This window comes from Hydra vulgaris, chromosome 13, assembly GCF_038396675.1.
Source record: "Hydra vulgaris chromosome 13, alternate assembly HydraT2T_AEP".
Classification (NCBI taxonomy): domain Eukaryota; kingdom Metazoa; phylum Cnidaria; class Hydrozoa; order Anthoathecata; family Hydridae; genus Hydra; species Hydra vulgaris.
This window is the reverse complement of record NC_088932.1, coordinates 26,231,372-26,248,512: the sequence shown is the minus strand read 5'-3', so window position 1 is coordinate 26,248,512 and position 17,141 is coordinate 26,231,372. Positions and strand designations below refer to the sequence as shown.

At 27.6% G+C, this 17,141-nt stretch overlaps 1 protein-coding gene across 1 annotated transcript in view; it reads right to left on the bottom strand.

The window, feature by feature from the left end:
- Window positions 1-812: 812 nt before the first annotated feature.
- LOC101240082 (protein PRRC1-B) overlaps window positions 813-17,141 on the bottom strand; it is a 38,863-nt gene continuing 22,534 nt past the window's right edge. Inside the window, exons 5-7 of the mRNA XM_065816869.1 lie at window positions 10,701-10,968; window positions 1,217-1,437; window positions 813-1,115 (exon numbers count right to left, since the gene is read on the bottom strand). Of these exons, the coding sequence (XP_065672941.1) occupies window positions 949-1,115; window positions 1,217-1,437; window positions 10,701-10,968 (656 nt within the window). The 3' untranslated portion in view covers window positions 813-948. The remainder of the gene's footprint in view (window positions 1,116-1,216; window positions 1,438-10,700; window positions 10,969-17,141) is intronic.

Sequence of the window (17,141 nt, the reverse complement as noted above, 5' to 3'; positions counted from 1 at the left end):
TCTTTATTCACCATATCAGATATTTACATAACATTATCATCCCCCCCTCCCCTTCCGAAAAAAACTATAAAATTTTTTAAACTTTGTTATTATCCAAATCCAATTTAACTTTAGATATAACATTTTGGATTTTGTCAGATCTCTTTAGTTTTTTTAAACAAAATATCTTTGCAGACTTTTTCACACAACATAACTTTACAGTTTTTTTTAAACAACATAACTTTGCAGACTTTTTTAGACAACATAACTTTACAGTTTTTTAGACAACATAACTTTGCAGACTTTTTTAGACAACATAACTTTACAGTTTTTTAGACAACATAACTTTGCAGACTTTTTTAGACAACATAACTTTACAGTTTTTTTTTATTGATAATAATAAAAAATCAAAACAAATTAACTTGTTTTGATTTTTTTTTTAAAAACTAAAAAGTTATGTTGTCTAAAAAAGTCTAAAAAACAAATTAAATTGAAAAAAATCTTTCAAATTATTTAGTAAACAATTAATTGTTTACTAAATGATTTAAAAGATTTTTTTCTTCTTAACTTATTCAATTTTGTACTTTTTTGTTATTCTTTACTTAGCAAATAAATAGCTACAAATAGTTAATAAAGTTTTTTACTGGATTTTTGTATCAATAATCAACAAAGAAAATTATCATTTTAAACAGCATTAAAAAATTATTCCTCAAATTTATTCAAACTTTATGTTTTATTTAGTTTTACATTATTTATAATATATAAATAATATATATGTATATATATATATTTTTTTAAATAATTTAAAATATTAAACTTTAAATTACAAAATGTTTTAAATAAAATTTTTAACAAAGAAAACAAATAATAACATGTTTGTACATGAAAAATGTACATTAAAAGACTTTACATGAAACACTTTTAAATAATATAAATATTATGATAATAAAAACAATATTTTTTAAATAGTCAAAATAAATCAAGGTTAAGCTGAACACTGCTGTAAACATTACTTGATTTGTCTGAATTATAAAATTTAAAACTATTATCTGTACAATTTAAAGAAATCTTTTGTCGCTTATAATCAGCAAAAAGACACTGAGCTGTTGCAGAAACCAAATCCTTTAAAGATATCCCTAAATAAAAACACGCATTATCAACACACAGTTTAAAAATGAAACAAACAGTTCAAATATGCAACACAAAGTTTTAATATGTTAAACAAGAGTAAATAAACCTGTTAAAGCTAAACACCAATCTTGGTCTGATGTATAAGGGATATACATTTTAACAGCTTCACACAAACTAATATTAAAGCCAACACAGCTTGAATTTTGAACACTATGGTTATAAAAAATAGTCATTACTTCGTTTGGAATAGGAATAGATTGAGAAAATGAGTGTAACACAATATCTCGACAACTATCTTTAAGCCCAAGACATAGCATAGCAAACCACCTTAAAAAAATATTTTTAAATTAAACAACTACTAAGAAAAGCACAGAAATCTCATAATCAAATAAAAAATTTTTATTAATCTTACAATAAACTAGCATATCACATAATTTATATTATTTTTGAAAAAGTGACATTAAGACAGCTCATTTTTGCTGACACTCCCTTCCAGAAAAAAGACATGCTATTTTTAAGCAAACATCAAAAGCAACTAAGTGGAAAAAATCTAAGAACTAGTAACTTAGATTTTTAAAAACTAAGCAATGGAGAATTGAACAAAATCTGCATAAAATATTTTTTTAACTATTTTTGGCATTGAAAAAAAAAATTAAAACTCTTTAAATAAAACTATTAGTTAATACTAAAATATTGTTTTAAATATTCAATGTTGTTATAAATAATATAAATATACTAATGTTGTTAGTTAAACAAATAATAAATTAAGTTTTTATTAAATGTAGATAGATAAGATCAGTATAAAAACTTAGAGTTTTCCTGTGTGTCAGTTCAAATGTGTTTCTGTTGCTTTGTGCACTGTGTTTAATTGATTTGTACTTCATTTTGTACTTCACAATTATTTGTTCATTTTGTGTGTAATGTTTGAATAATTAATTAGAATATTTCAGTTATAGGTAAAAAAGGTGATTTTCACCGCATAAAAAGCTGAAGTAAAGGCCCTTGGTAATACCAAAATATCACAAATATTGAAAGTTTCTAAAGCTTTCATACATTGAATAAAAAAAATTGAGTTAGGGGATGAATTGAACCCGAAACAAACAAAAAAAAGATATAAAGCCTTTTTTAATGTCAGAAAGCCAACATAAAGCCTTTTTTATGTCAGAAAGATATTAAAATAAGATTTTCCTGGAAAACAGATTTGCTACCACAAAACTGATAAAATTGCAACTCCAAGATGCTAATGTAAATGCTTCTGTGCACATTGTTTGGAGAAAGTTAAAGGATATAGGTTTTAAGACCTGCCGGCCTGCCAGAAAATCTATGCATCTGCAATGAAAATAAAACATCTGAAGTGGGCCAAACAGTGGTGCAATAAAGATATGAACTTCTGGAGATCAATAAGCTAGTATTATTTCATCTTAACATAATTGCTAGACCCATCACAAATGATACATTAAATATCATTTTATTTAAAATAAAGACATAAGGTTAAAATGTTCTTTTTCTTGTTTTTTTTGACAGGTCTGCTCCAGCAATGTAAGTACATTTGAAATTTCAAAAAATATAATTTTGTTTGTGTATTGTCACAGGGAAAGTTTCATTTTGACTGCGTTATTCAGGCTGTTATCCCTTATAAAAATGATGATTTGGTCAGTCATCACCAGCAAAGGTACTGGAAGTCTGTATGTGATAAAAAGGATAATGAGGCAAGATCAACACAAAGGAGTCCTAGAAAATCAGTTGATTCTGCAGTTAAAAATAATTTTTAAATGGGGAGCTATTTATTTTTATTCAATATGGAGCTTCTTGCCACACAGCACGACTGTAAAAGCTTTTTTGGAAAAGAAAATTATTCCCTTTGATGAATTGGCCAGGTAACAGCCCAGATTTAAACCATACTGAAAATGTGTGGGAGCTGATGAAGATAAAGTAGTGGCTAAAGATCTGATCACAAAGAAAACACAACTCTAAGAAATGATCACTTATGTGTAGAATCATCATCCTCAAATGCAGAAGATAGTACAGTCTTGTACTGTTGCATGCTGCACAGAATTAAACATGTAATTGCAGCTAAAGATGACCAACAAAATATTAACATGTGATTGCATTAATTTTGATTTTTTTCAAAAGTTAAAAAATATTCTTTTTATAACAATGTTTTATTTGTGTTAAAGAAGAAAGTAATAATGTGGATAATAAAAAAAATTAACATTGTATCTTGTAAAAAGTATCAAGCCATATAGTACTACTTTACAGTTAAGAATTAAAATAGAACCTTTGCAGTTTGTCTAATAATTTGGACAGTGATTGTACAAATATTTTCATGTCATTTGCTTTATATTACGCCTTAGGTTGGAACAAATGCAATAAACAGTCATGAAATTTTTTTTTCTCTCTTTACAATAAAATAATGGTAAAAAGGTTTTATACAATTTACACAACAAAAATTGATGTTTTATTTTTAAAAAAGTACATAAAAGTAAATAAAACGATAATAAAAAAGTAACAACAATTAATCTTTTCATACGCCATACATTTTTTTTGCTTTTATACACTACTTTTTTATTTATTTATAAAATCATCTTTTTTTGTTATTTAGTTATTAAAAGATTTTTGATTGCAATTTTGGACCTTGTCTAAAAAAGAGAATTCCTCATTAGAAAAATCAGCACAAATTTGATAACAGTATTCCACATAAGGATGAATGTGAGATTTATAGAGGTATAGAATGAAACCAGGTGTAAGAAAATGGTGAGCACATAAAAGAGAGGCAACCTTAGCAGATGCTAACTCTGCAATGGATTGCATATATAGTTTCCGTGAGAGGTCAGTAGTAAATGATAATCCAAGATGCAAAGTAGAGGATAACTAAGAGTGAAGCCATTCATCAATATATAAACAAAACAATGATAATTGTTAACAGTAAATAAATGAGTTTTCTTTGGGTTAAAATTCACTAACCACTTCAAGCTCCTAGGGGTCATACAAGAAACCAGATTCAAGACTGGCTGCCTGTTCTAAGTAATCAAAAAGAGATGACTTTATGTCATGACTGGAGTATAAAAGTTTTGCTGTTAATAATAAATAAAGTTGTTTTATCAGCAAATAGAGCCACTTTGGATGTAAAATAATAAGAAAGATCATTAATATAGATAAAGAACAACACGTGACCAAAAATGGAACCTTGTAGTACTCCAGAAGTTATTGGAAATGAAGAAGAGTGTTGGCTTTCAAGAAAAACTGTAATACTGCGATGTTGATTAAAAATTCAAATATTCTGTTAATAAAAGGAAGGAACTAATCAAGGAGAATGAGGACTAATCAATCAGTCAGGCGTTAGAGGGGTCAAAGCATACTCAAAAGTTTTTAAAAACCACAGATTTTTCAGCATACAGGAAAAAAAGATTCAGTTAAATAGTTTAGAGAGCGATGAAGAGAGTTCTTTTACTTTTGTAAAACTATGAAATGTTTTCCTGCCTGCTGGAAAATGGCATCTGTGGTAACATTTTTAAAAACTCTGGAGAACATACTGACAAGTCTAACTATTTTTCGATCAGTCTTCTTTTTGTTATTAGCAAGTTTAACAGCCAAACTTGAGTTTAATAACTTAATCTCTGACAATCAATATACTTTTAACCTTCTTGTTATCGGACTGACTTGCTAACTGCTGTTACTGAAGGATTCTATTGTGCATTAGATCAAGGTAGTGAGGCAAGGGCTATTGCCCTTGGCATATTTAAGTTTTCGATAAACTAGGCATGCTGGAGTCCTCCATAACCTTGCTACATATGATATATTTGGGAAAGTTTTTTAAATTATCAAATCATTATTATCTAATTAATGTATTTAAGTCATCCTCAAAGGCCAACACTCTTTTTCATTTCCAGTAACTTCTGGAGTACTTATTGGTCCTGTAGATTTTCTCACCTACATTAACGATCTTTCTTACAATCTTATATCTATCTGACTTTTTTTGCTGATGACTCAACTTTATACTCCTGTCTCGAAAAAAAGCCCTCTCACTTTGGTTGCTTAGAACAGGCAATTCTTAAACTTACTTCTTAGAACAATCTAAAATCTGATCTCACTGCAACAGCTTGAGTAAGTAACAGCTTGGGGCTTGCAGAAGAAGAGGAAATAAATTAAAGAGAAGGTTCTTTGCAAACAGTTCTGCCTTATCTTTGGGAGAGATGCCATGTGAATGTTAGAACTGCTTTTGTGAATGACATCGTTAAAATTATTTCAAAAAAATTTCTAGTACCTTATTTCTGAAATACACTTAGTAATATGAGAATAATAGACCTCTCTGTGTGTTTGACAAGTGTAGTAGCTAGAAGTTCAAAAATGTTTTGCATCAATTTCTTGCAATGATAAAAAGATGTTTGCTCTTCAGAGAGTTATTTTTGTGGAAAAAATGAAAAAAATGAATTCAAGAAATTATAAAGGAGACGTATTTATCAGCAGAGAGATGAAAAACATTACCCCAAAGAACATTACAATGAAAATCATTAGAAGAACCCCAGTCAACTTTCAGGCAATAGTAAGAAGAGGTATGTAGGAAAAGAAATGCAAATTAAGGTGTGTAAAAGAAGCACAGGATAAAAGTTTTTGTGAAAACTATATAAAATAGAAGTTTAGCATTAAAGTCATTAATAACAACAATAAAAAAATGTCAAAATGCTGCTTTTCTTTGTTCTAAAGCTGTTGATAAAAAATAGTCTTTTCCAATAATGTAACATCTTAAAATCAACTAAATGTACAGGAGTAAGCTGCTACTGATCCATTCCTGTATTTAAAAGGTTTGCTTTAAAAGAAATCTAAATTTTAAATTTTTTAACCTTACCAAGTAATAGTTGATTGCAATAGTTTTATAAGAACAGCTTAACACATCTGAATTACTGACCAACCTCATATTTTAATGATAAGTTTCTATCCTAAATTTTTTAATTGAGCCTTTTAATTAAGATCTACCTTAAGAACATGTATCTGTCGCATTTCAGAAGGAATTTATAAGGCATACAATGACATATTCTCCATATACTATTTAACTGTAACTGATGTTTAAACATCTCATTTTTAATACGTTAATTTAGTAATAGTAGTAGCAGTAGTAGTAGTAGTAGTAGTAGTAGTAGTAGTAGTAGTAGTAGTAGTAGTAGTAGTAGTAGTAGTAGTAGTGTCATTTCACTTTCGTTTTTAAAGTAGTTTCTAGGCTTTTCTATCCGCGGTTCTATATTCCATGCGGTCTTTCAAGCAAGGTCTGCAAGCAAATTAGAGCTGATAAATTTTTAATTTCAAGAAGAATTGATGTTGTTCATTGTTTAATTTTACAATAAAAATTTAAATGTTTGCTTGTTGTTGGTTATTTGTAATTTTTATAGCCTGTTTCTTTTTCTAAGACTGTTATTTGTGGACATGTAAGTGTATTTACATAAACTTGCGTATATTTCAGTATATTTTATACTTCTATGTTTCTATATGTATATTTTCTCTTAGATAAAAAAATAAGGTATAGAAAAAAGTAAAAAAAATTATGTTGGAAGCTGTCAAAAGAATGCTGTCTTATGCATCTTTTTAAGTTATCTTTATATTTAGATTTTTAAATTAAATGGTATCTGAATATATATTTAGATTTTTAAATTTGTTCTTAAATGGTATCTGAATATATAATTAGATTTTTAAATTTGTTCTTTAATGGTTTCATATTTTTTATTACTTTAGATAAAAATATACTGACTGACATTGCCAAAAAAACATGGATTTCAATAAATCCTAAGTTAAATTGTTATAGGTTTTTATTTTAAAAATTGTCACTTTGAATAATAATAATAAATTATTTTAGTTTTTGTTTATTTATTTTTGAATGATAAACCAGTGGTTAAACTAATGAGTTGAACATGTTGAGGTTTATATATCATATATTTTAAAGTAATTGCATTTGATTTTTTTTTAATATATTGGTTTACACTACATAAGGCATTTTGATATTTTTGTTTTTTTTTCCCTCTTAAATGGTTAAATAAAATTGTTTTATAAACCAAGTAAGATTCAGCAAAGTGTTTTTGTTTTTATTATTAAATAATATCTTTGCATCTTTGTTGATTTTTACTTGAACATTATTATTTATCTCTTGATAGATATGTTTACCACTTTAGACTATCAATATTTTGATATTTTTATTTAATTTTTTTTTTTTAAATAATCAATATATCAAAGTTGTTTATTTTATTCTTATGTTCACTTAAAGTAAAAGTAAATATTTTTATAGAAAAGATCATAACTCTTAAAATTCTTTTGTGTTTATTTGTTACTACAGTAGTAATACCACTGTTAATATGTTTATTGATAGTGAAATTGAAATGGATGATATTAGGCTTAGATAAGTTATTAGAAGAATTATTATCAACTTAAAAATAATTGATAATTTAGTGAAATGATTAGGCAAGCTGAAATTAATTGTCATCAAAATATAAAAAATGCTGCTTGGTAAGAAGAAATTAATTTATACTTAAATTAGAACATCATGGTTAGACAAGTTGAAAGTAATTATCACATAAATGAAAGAGATAGGCCTTGATGAGATTAATCATTCTCAAAATAAACAAAATACTGCTAGACAAAAAGAATGTATTGTATAGCAAGTAGTGATACTATTCTAGATTATAATTATTAAAGAGTAATGAACCAGATCTGTCACTATTGCTGTGCTAAAATATTTCTTGATGAAATACATTTTTTATTTTGCCATAATAGAAAGGTAGTTTTGCTTCCATTTTCACAATTTCCGCAAGCTTTACAAGATTTACAGGAAGCTTTTTATATCATAATTCCAATATCAATTTTTTTAAATATATTAGAATTTAATATGCCTGTCTTTATTTTGCTTTATTTACTGATAATGTGGTTTAACCTATGAATCATAGGCCGCCATGTTTAAAATATGTGGTCAATTTTTTGATTGTGTAGGTGGTAATCTTAGACCAGATCAAGATATTCCCCCAACATTATCAACTGTATATCTCTTATCCACTTGCAGCAGTAAATTTTAAAAAGCAATGGCATTGCAATCAACTTTGCTTAGATAATTTAATGCTTTATTTGCAATCTATAGTTGATGAGAATGCAGTTTGTATCCGTTGGAGAAGATTGTGTTTCACCTGCTTACAGGGAGGTTATTTACCCAAAAGGTCATTTAGAAGTTATATTGAGTATGTCAGCTAACTTAAATCTTACAATTTTGTCACTTTTTTTTCCAAGAGATGGCATAATTGGTTCGCAACCCTGAACATGCAACATTGGTTAGAAATCATGTTAAATTATCTCAGTTTTACAATTATGGTCCTTCAGCAAGACAAAACTTCTGCTCAATAATTTATGGCAAGAAAATCTCAGCAATATGCTGCTGACGCATATGTTAAAAAGAGCAGTGTCTTGCTTTCATAGAAATAACCAAAGCAACTGAGAAGCATGCAATATGATGCCTTAACGATGTAAGCAACCTTGGTAACAATCATAATGTTAGACCAGAGCTGCGTTATAGTTTTCTATTTACTAAGGAAGTCTTAAAAAAAACTATGAAAATGCTATGGTTACAATTAAAAATTAAAAAGGTAAAGTAATAAAAAGTCTTTTTATTACTTTTGCCTGCAACATAACATAATGGTGTATGGTAAAAAAAGTACACAAATTTATTTTCCAATGTTGTTGATTAATAGTTTATAATAAGTATGTTTTTATTTGTAACAAAGTAAATGTTAATAGTTTATAAAATATATGTTCAAAGTGTATATATGTTTATATTCTGTCACCACATTTTTTTACAAATCAAATTTTACTAAACTTTCATATAACAGGTTATAATTATCCTAAAATAAAATAATTTTTTTTGAAGTTCAAACATAATTGTATTTTTTTATTTATTTATGATTGCTTTATTAGTTTGCTTACTGTTGTAACATGGTTTTAATTTAGTAAATTTATATGATATGAAATTTACTGTGTTAATCATTATTCAGTTATGAAGAAATCAGGGTTCTAAACTATTGAGGTAAAAATAATGGTTAATTGTGCTAAAGCTATTTTGTGCTAATATATATTTTTTTGCCATTGTCATTAAAAACAATAACTTAAGTTATGAATATGATAAATTATTGTAACTTTTTTTTAACACAGTTAAAAAAAAAAGTTAATAATAAAGGAGAGCATTATTGAAACACTCTGTTATTACTAAGCTCTTATGTATTTTTTGGTAAAATAATTGATTATGACCATGTTTAAGAAATGTTTTACGAGTTACTAATTCATGAATACAATAATAAACATGTAAAATAATGATCCCCTTTATTAATGAACTTACTTATTCTAAAATAAAATAATAAATATGTTAAATAATGCTTTGTAGTTTAAGATAATCTTTTTTATTTCTTTTTTTTTTAGGCTTTTGTAAGTTGTACTTGACTTTCTTTCTCTGGTGCTTGCTGTTATTAAAAAGAACCTAACATCTTAAGTTACGTGGTCTTTACTAAATGCCAATAAAATAAGACCAATAAAAGCGAGCAAAACCAAAAAGACTATATTATATAGATAATACTGCCATTGTCCGAATTTTTACAAAAGAGAGCACAACGGTAAACTAATTAAAACTTTTATAGCATTTTTTAGTGGAAAAAGCGGACAATGGCAGCCGTATATATAGATGAATTTGTATTTTATATTTTTCAGATAATATATTAAGTTAAATTTTTATTTATTTATTACTAACTCATATTACGGGTTGCTTACTGCTAGTCTTTATTAAACACCTTCACACTTTTTATTAAGATGCAATATGGCCCGGGAATTCTACTTGACATTACTCAGATGAAGCATAGTCATGAAGCTTCCATAAAAACTTCATATAATGATCATACATATAAATTTAAAACAAATATTTATTGCTTTGATATAAATTAGAGATTTATTGGATATTCTTTTTTGTTTGTTTATTGGTTTGATAATAAATAAACTAATATAAATATTTTCAATTTATATTGATTAAAATCATATTTCAAGTTATAAACATATATATATAAATATATATTATTACTATTATGTATTCACAAACATAATACTCAATTTTTTTAAAGAACAAACTAATAAATAAATAAAAAATTTTCTTTCTATTTTCATGTCCTTTAACTTCCTGATGAGTCTGAAAACAAATGAAACGCAAGAAAAAAAGTTTGATGAGTGTTGATTTTTGTACAATTTATTTTGCTAAATTATTTATAGTATAAATGTTAACGCATTCACTAATTTTAGGCTGAAAAAAATGTTGAAAACATCAGATTGATTTCAGAGACATTGACTCACAATAAACATTTTTTTAAATTTATAGTTGCATAAATAATATAATAAATTTCAAAAATTTATAGAAAATCTCATTTAAACATTTTTTTAAAATAAGATAAACAAGGCTTTCTAAATAGAGATAAATAAAAAGATAAAAAGGCTTTCTAGAAAAAATAGAATTTTGCCCTAATAAAAAAAGGCTAATAAGAAAATATTAAAATTTGCATACAAATAAAATAAATTAAACTATAGTTTACCTTTCTGGCATAAGTTGAATAAGAAATAGTTGGCATGCAATAAAAACATATTCACTTGAAAACCCAAATTCAACATTGCATAAATACTCCAAAATTTCATTGGTAGAATTAATTGCAGATTCGTAACCAACTGGAAGAAGTGAATAATTCATTATAGGAGTAAGATGACCTTTGATACATGCTGCTCCATGAACTTTGCTAAAACCTGATTTAATACCATGAAGTACAGGTAAACTGGTGGTTCCAATGCCTATACTCATTGCAGGTTCTATGAAATATTAGTTTTATAAAAATAATTCATTTTTATATAAAAATATTTAATCATGTCCAAAAAAGATTAGCAAGCAGTTTAAAACCACTTTTCATAGTGTAAAAATCTAGAAAGAGGCTTTGTTTACAAAAGCTATAGTTCCAAAGTTATAGTGCTGAGAAAAAGTTGGAGGTAAGTATCATCACCAATAGGAACAAGGTTGATTCTTCATCAGAAGAATCTTGATTTGGATTTATAGAGCTGAGAAGGAGACTCAACAGTATAAAAACATGTATAAATTTTATTTCAAAAATTTATAAAACAAATTGAGTTTTACTAATTTATAAAAATAAAATATAATATTTTTTTTATAATATAATTATTGTAAAAAAAAAAATATTTCTTGAAAAAAATGTTGACGACGTTGACAAAAATGGTGTTGAAAATTTTATTAATTACTTTAAAAACGTATTTTTGAAGAAAATAAATAAAATGTCACAAAATTATCATAAAACATAAGTAAATGAGTAAGTTTATAACCATTACATTTAATAAGTAACAACTATCAAAAAATGACCATCATTTAATAAGAAACAACAATCAAAAAACCATTTTACCATGATTTTATTTAAAATTTAAAAAGAGAGTTGAACTAAATTTTAATCATGAAAATTTTGTTTAAATTGATTAATTTATTTTTCTCTCTCTTTTTTTGAATATTTGATTAAAAAGAGACACACACATATCTGACTGTCTGTTCAAGACTTTTTATTAACTAAACCTTTTTATAAACTAAGTAAAAAAATAGACCTAAAGTAAAAATGTGACATGTTCAACATTGACAGCTGCAATGTGTGACAGATGCAGTTTATGACAGCTGCAATGTGTAGCAACTGCTTAAAGACATATGTGATTTATTTTAAACAGAAAAATGTTCATAACAGACAATAAAAGATATACAAACTGGTTTAAACTTTATTTGTTGAGTAATTTAATAATAATAATACACTTGAAAACCCTTACTTGTGTATGTAGCCCTTATTGAATCATGATTACTTTTGAAAGAATACTACAGCTTAAAGATATAAAAACAGTAGCACACTAAAAGTTAAAATCTATTACACTAAGTCAAGAAATGCAAGGTAACACACATCAACAAAGTTTCCTTAGGGTTTACTCAATGAATAAGCACTACACTAACAACAAAGTTACCAGAACAGAACTTGAATCAACAACATCAGAAAAAAACCTGAGCATTTAAATCTGACAACTTTAAGCACAAAAATCCTCGGAACATTAAAATTGCATAATACAAATAATAATGCTATGGTAGTGTTTTGCATATTTAAGATTGCAAGCAAATATAGCATTGAGAAAAAATAAATACCAAAACTCAACCAATTTTGATCAAAGTTTTTTCATAATTAAAAAAAGGGTGAAACTAAAATGTGTCTGAATTTGTTTACATGGATCCAAAGAATTTTTTAATTGAACTTCTAGAACATTTTTTTTTAAATCTTTAATTTTTTTTTAAAACACATTGTTAGTTGTGAGATTTATTTTATGATAATGAGGAAACAACAGAAAAATGCCTTTTTGTTATAATTGTTTTATTGCTACAACTACCATTTTCATATTATAGACCAAAATATTGATTTACTATTTAAAGCGGTTTGACTTTTGTAAGGTACTAAACTACTGTCAAAATGCATGAAAATGTTAAAAAATGGTTAAAAAGCTTTTATAAAGATACCTACATAAAAAAAATATAAAATTTTCTACATCACTGCAAACCCATTATGAAGAAATATCTTTTAATATTTTTCTAATAGAGTGTTTGCCTTCAAAAAACTGAATCATAGCTGACTGTTCCAACATGTTCTGCAGTCAAGGATAAAGGAAACATTTTTTTTCTGGAGGTTGTACATGGTTAGCAAGGATCCAGATAATGCTAACCTAGGTGACCCAAGAACACCACTTATATGAGGTGATAGCGTACACTTCAAGGTACCATGTGATGCAAATTTTGAAATCTTTTAATTTTGTCCACAGAAAATAATTTAATTTGAATGTTCAAACTAAGTGAAACTTTGACTTTATAGTGCAACAAAAAAAATACCTGTAAAATGAGAACCACTTTACATAATTTGATAAAAATTGATATGTAGCATATGGTTGCACCAAACTAAGGATAAAATTAGCCGAATAGGTTAACTGGTTAAAGATTTGTGGCAGTTTTAATTTATATTTTGTTAGTTTTTTGCTACTTATACCTAAAAATCTTACCAAATTACTGTAGTAATCGGTAACTATTTTCAAAATATTGATTTACTATTTAAAGCAAAATCTTATAAAAAGGAGGATAGTTCTTTAAAGAAAAGTAAAAACCTTTTGTAGAATTTAAATTAAATAAATTGTCAATAGGTATGACAAGCGTCATTAATTTAAATGATTTCCTTTAAAGGAAAGGATTATGTGAGAAATATCTCCTTGTAATTTAAGTAATTATTTCCTTGATTTTAATCATTTGTAATTAATAATATGTGTAGGTATGTTAATGGATTGTTATTCAATATAAATTCAGTTTGAGTTTTGTAAAAGGGATAGTTTGATTTAGTAAAGTTGGATTTAGTGAATTGCCACAATGCTAAATCAAGCAAAGGTTCATGATGAAAATTGAATATTTGCTCTGTCTGAAAAAATGTTTAAGACAGCTTACTGCATTCCAAGCAGATCTATTATGCCAACTGTACGAGACAAAGATCAGTATAAGTGACTCTCAGGTACTACAATGACTCTGCAAATCGTGTAGAACAATTTTGCACAGGAAACAAGAGAGGAAAGAAGTTACTCGCTTCTACGTTTAATTTCAATTCAATACAAGTCAGACCTGAAAAAAAGGCATGATGTGTTATTGCTATTCTGTCAAATTGGGTGTCCAAAGCTGCAAGAAAAACATCCTCTTGAAGAGCAAACCATCATTGAGAAAGAACCAAAGGTACATTGCAGTATTTATTTGTACCTTGTAAATGAACAAATAGATACTGGACTATCAAACAACGGATTAAAGAAACAGGTCAGAACTGTAAACCAAACATCAAGCGGCAAAATGGTAGAGCCAAATTTTAATAAGAATTTCTTAAGCACATGTCAACATTTGAGTGATTTCTTCACCTGTAGCGACCTAAAAAACCAAACAGAAACGGAGATTCTGGTATATTTTGGATTTTTGCTCGCTGCAATGATTTATCAAGCCTTATGAATCATGTTATTCAATCTCAAAATTTCACGTGGGTATTTTGTTAAGTTCAGATTTCATGGTGGTATAAGTTTTCTCAAGTTTTATCTAAACATTGTTGATACCGTGTTAAAGGTTGACACCAGTTCACCGCCTTAAAAACAACCTCTCACTCAAAGTACTGGCAAAGCCACTGGAGTTAAGAGACAAATTCTTGTTGCGGTACCAGAAGATTTGCCAGAAACTCACTCCAACATTCAACAAATCTGGTAACTGATTAATGCAAATGGAGTTAAACTAATTTTGGCTTGCGATATGAAAGTTGTAAATTGGTCTCAATCAAATCTAGCCTAGAGTCTTTTCAGCAATCTGGCGGAGTTGTTGCTTGAGCAAAGTAGTATGGCAATATCATTTAAAAGCCATTCATCAGTGGGTCTGACAATGTTCCGATTTCGAAAATAATCTCCTTATAAGAGTTGTCAATCATCTTTTCAAGATACTTAAAACTGCTTAGATAGAAGCTGTTAAGTGGCTAGCTGCCCTCCACATTTAACTGAGCCCATATCATGTGGGCTAATTCGAAAATGAATGCAGGAAGCTTCTTAAAAATGTCAATGTGTTCCAACAACTTGCTGATACAAACTCGATTCTCAACATTTTTCACATAATTGAACCATACGATTTAGTTGTAAAAGCTTGCTTTGGATTTATCCTTCAGCCAGATTTTGCTGAAATAATTGAAAATTTCAAAAGATGTTACTTAATGATAACTGGTGCATGCATAACACTCAAAATTCATATTGCCTTCTGCCACAACAAAAATTTCATGAGCCACAAAGGATCTCCCTTGGGAGCCTATAGTGAACAGACTGTCAAAACTGCCCAAGACTTTTATAAACATTTGTCAAGGTATAAACAAAACAAGAATCATCTAGAGTACAAAGATTGTTATATAACTGATCTGAACAGTAAGCATTTTTAAAGAAGCTTAGGCTAGGAAAAAATTTATAATACTTAATGTATTATAATTTTATGCTTACATTTACCATTTATTAAATACTGGCATACATTTATATAATTTTAAACTCGAATTTATTTCCAACAAGATTGCAAGCTACCACTGTTAAGTAATGAGTTACTTTAAAATAGAGAATAAGTTAAAGTACTAGGAAACATATAACTGAAGACTTAAAAAGTCGTAAGTTGTATAAAAAAGGAAAACATGAAGATGGGTAAGAGTTAATAGGTTTTTTAACGTTCGAGGAAAAAAACTGGAATAATAAAAGTTTCTTTAGCATGAAGGGGCCAATACAGTAAAAAAATGCAACTTGTTGAATAAAAAGCCAAGCAAGAATAAGTTTTGGTTTATTGTAATAGAGATGATAGCTCGTTTGAGCATTGACCATGATTGTATTTGTAAAAAAAAAGAAAGAAATGCAACCTTACAACAATGAGAGAGTGGTTCAAGCTTGGCAGATAAAGCAGGTCTAATTACATTGACAATGTGCTTCTTGACTTTGTGTGAAAGTAAGAGGGTTGTTATTCATCAATATAGGAACGCCAACCTTATTGCAATATTTTTTTGCAATAAATAAATTATTTCTGTTGTCTAACAAAAACTGTGGATTTTAAGTTCAGAATTTAAATTCATAAGCCACTGCAAGCCGAAGGCTGTTACAGAAGAGAGATCAGATTTAAAAGGCTGCTTGTTCTAAGCAATTAAATAGTAAGATTTTTAGTCAAGACAAGAATATAGAGTTGAGTCCTCAGCAAATAGAGCCACTTTAGATTTCATGAAGATCATTATTGTAGATAAGAAACAATATTAGAAACAAGTTACTTGAAATAAAGAAGAAGGTAGGCCTTTAAGAATAACTTTACTACTGCAGTTAGAAAGAAATAATTTAATAACCTCAAAACCTTTATATAAAGAAGCTAAAAACAGAGTGAAGACTAATTGTAGGATAATAAGAGAGATCAAAGTATTTTCTAGAGTATTGAAAAATTGGAACCACTTATTTAGCACTTTTTAAAAGTTTAGCAAAAATTGAAGAGTTCTGGAGAACACTTTTTTAAGACTATGATGGAAATCTATTCTGGAGCACAAACTGTAGAAGTGTTTAACTGAGAATTAATTAGCATTGAAAACCAGAGTGATTTTGATGTTTAACAATGGGTTAATCTGTTTAACTGTCAGGAAGAGTATGGCCATTATATTGAAGAGTCAAATTAGAGCAAGATTTATTTGCAAATAACTCTGCTTTATTCTGGGAAGAAGTAAAAAGATCAGACCCATGAATAAGTGATTAAATGTTAGACATACTTTAGTTAATGACATTGTTGAAGACTAACCAAAAGTCTCTAGAACCTAACATCTGAGATAAGATACAAGATTTAGTAAAATGAGAATAACAAAGCTTAACATCAGACAGGACCTTTTTACATTGGCTTCTTGCAATAATAAAAGGACATTTGTTTTTAAAAGAGATGTTCTTGTAAAAAAGATTTTAAAAATGATAAATGTTTAATAAATCAACTGCTCAAGATGGTGAAAAATGTGTAGTAGAATGAGGCTTGACTTAAAATTGAAGAGAAGTAACTAAATCTTCCAAACTTTTGTTCCAGAAGGAATGAAAGTTCTTCCAAGATGCACTTTATGCATACATATTATGGATATAAACATATATGTTTGCTATTTATTTAGATGCTGGCATACAATATCCTTTCATTGTTATATAAAACTTTAGTATTTATATGGTGTAGTATTTGCCAAAAGAGAAGATAATCAGGTGGATGTGTGGTGTGACTCTAGCAAGACAAGAAAAGGAGGCATAATCTTAGACAGATTAGAAAAAACGTTGTACCGAACAACTTTTGTTAGAAAAGAATAAAGTAATTTAGGTATCAGCATGTAGAGAGGTTGCAACAGGAGAAAATGATTAGAGGAACAGCA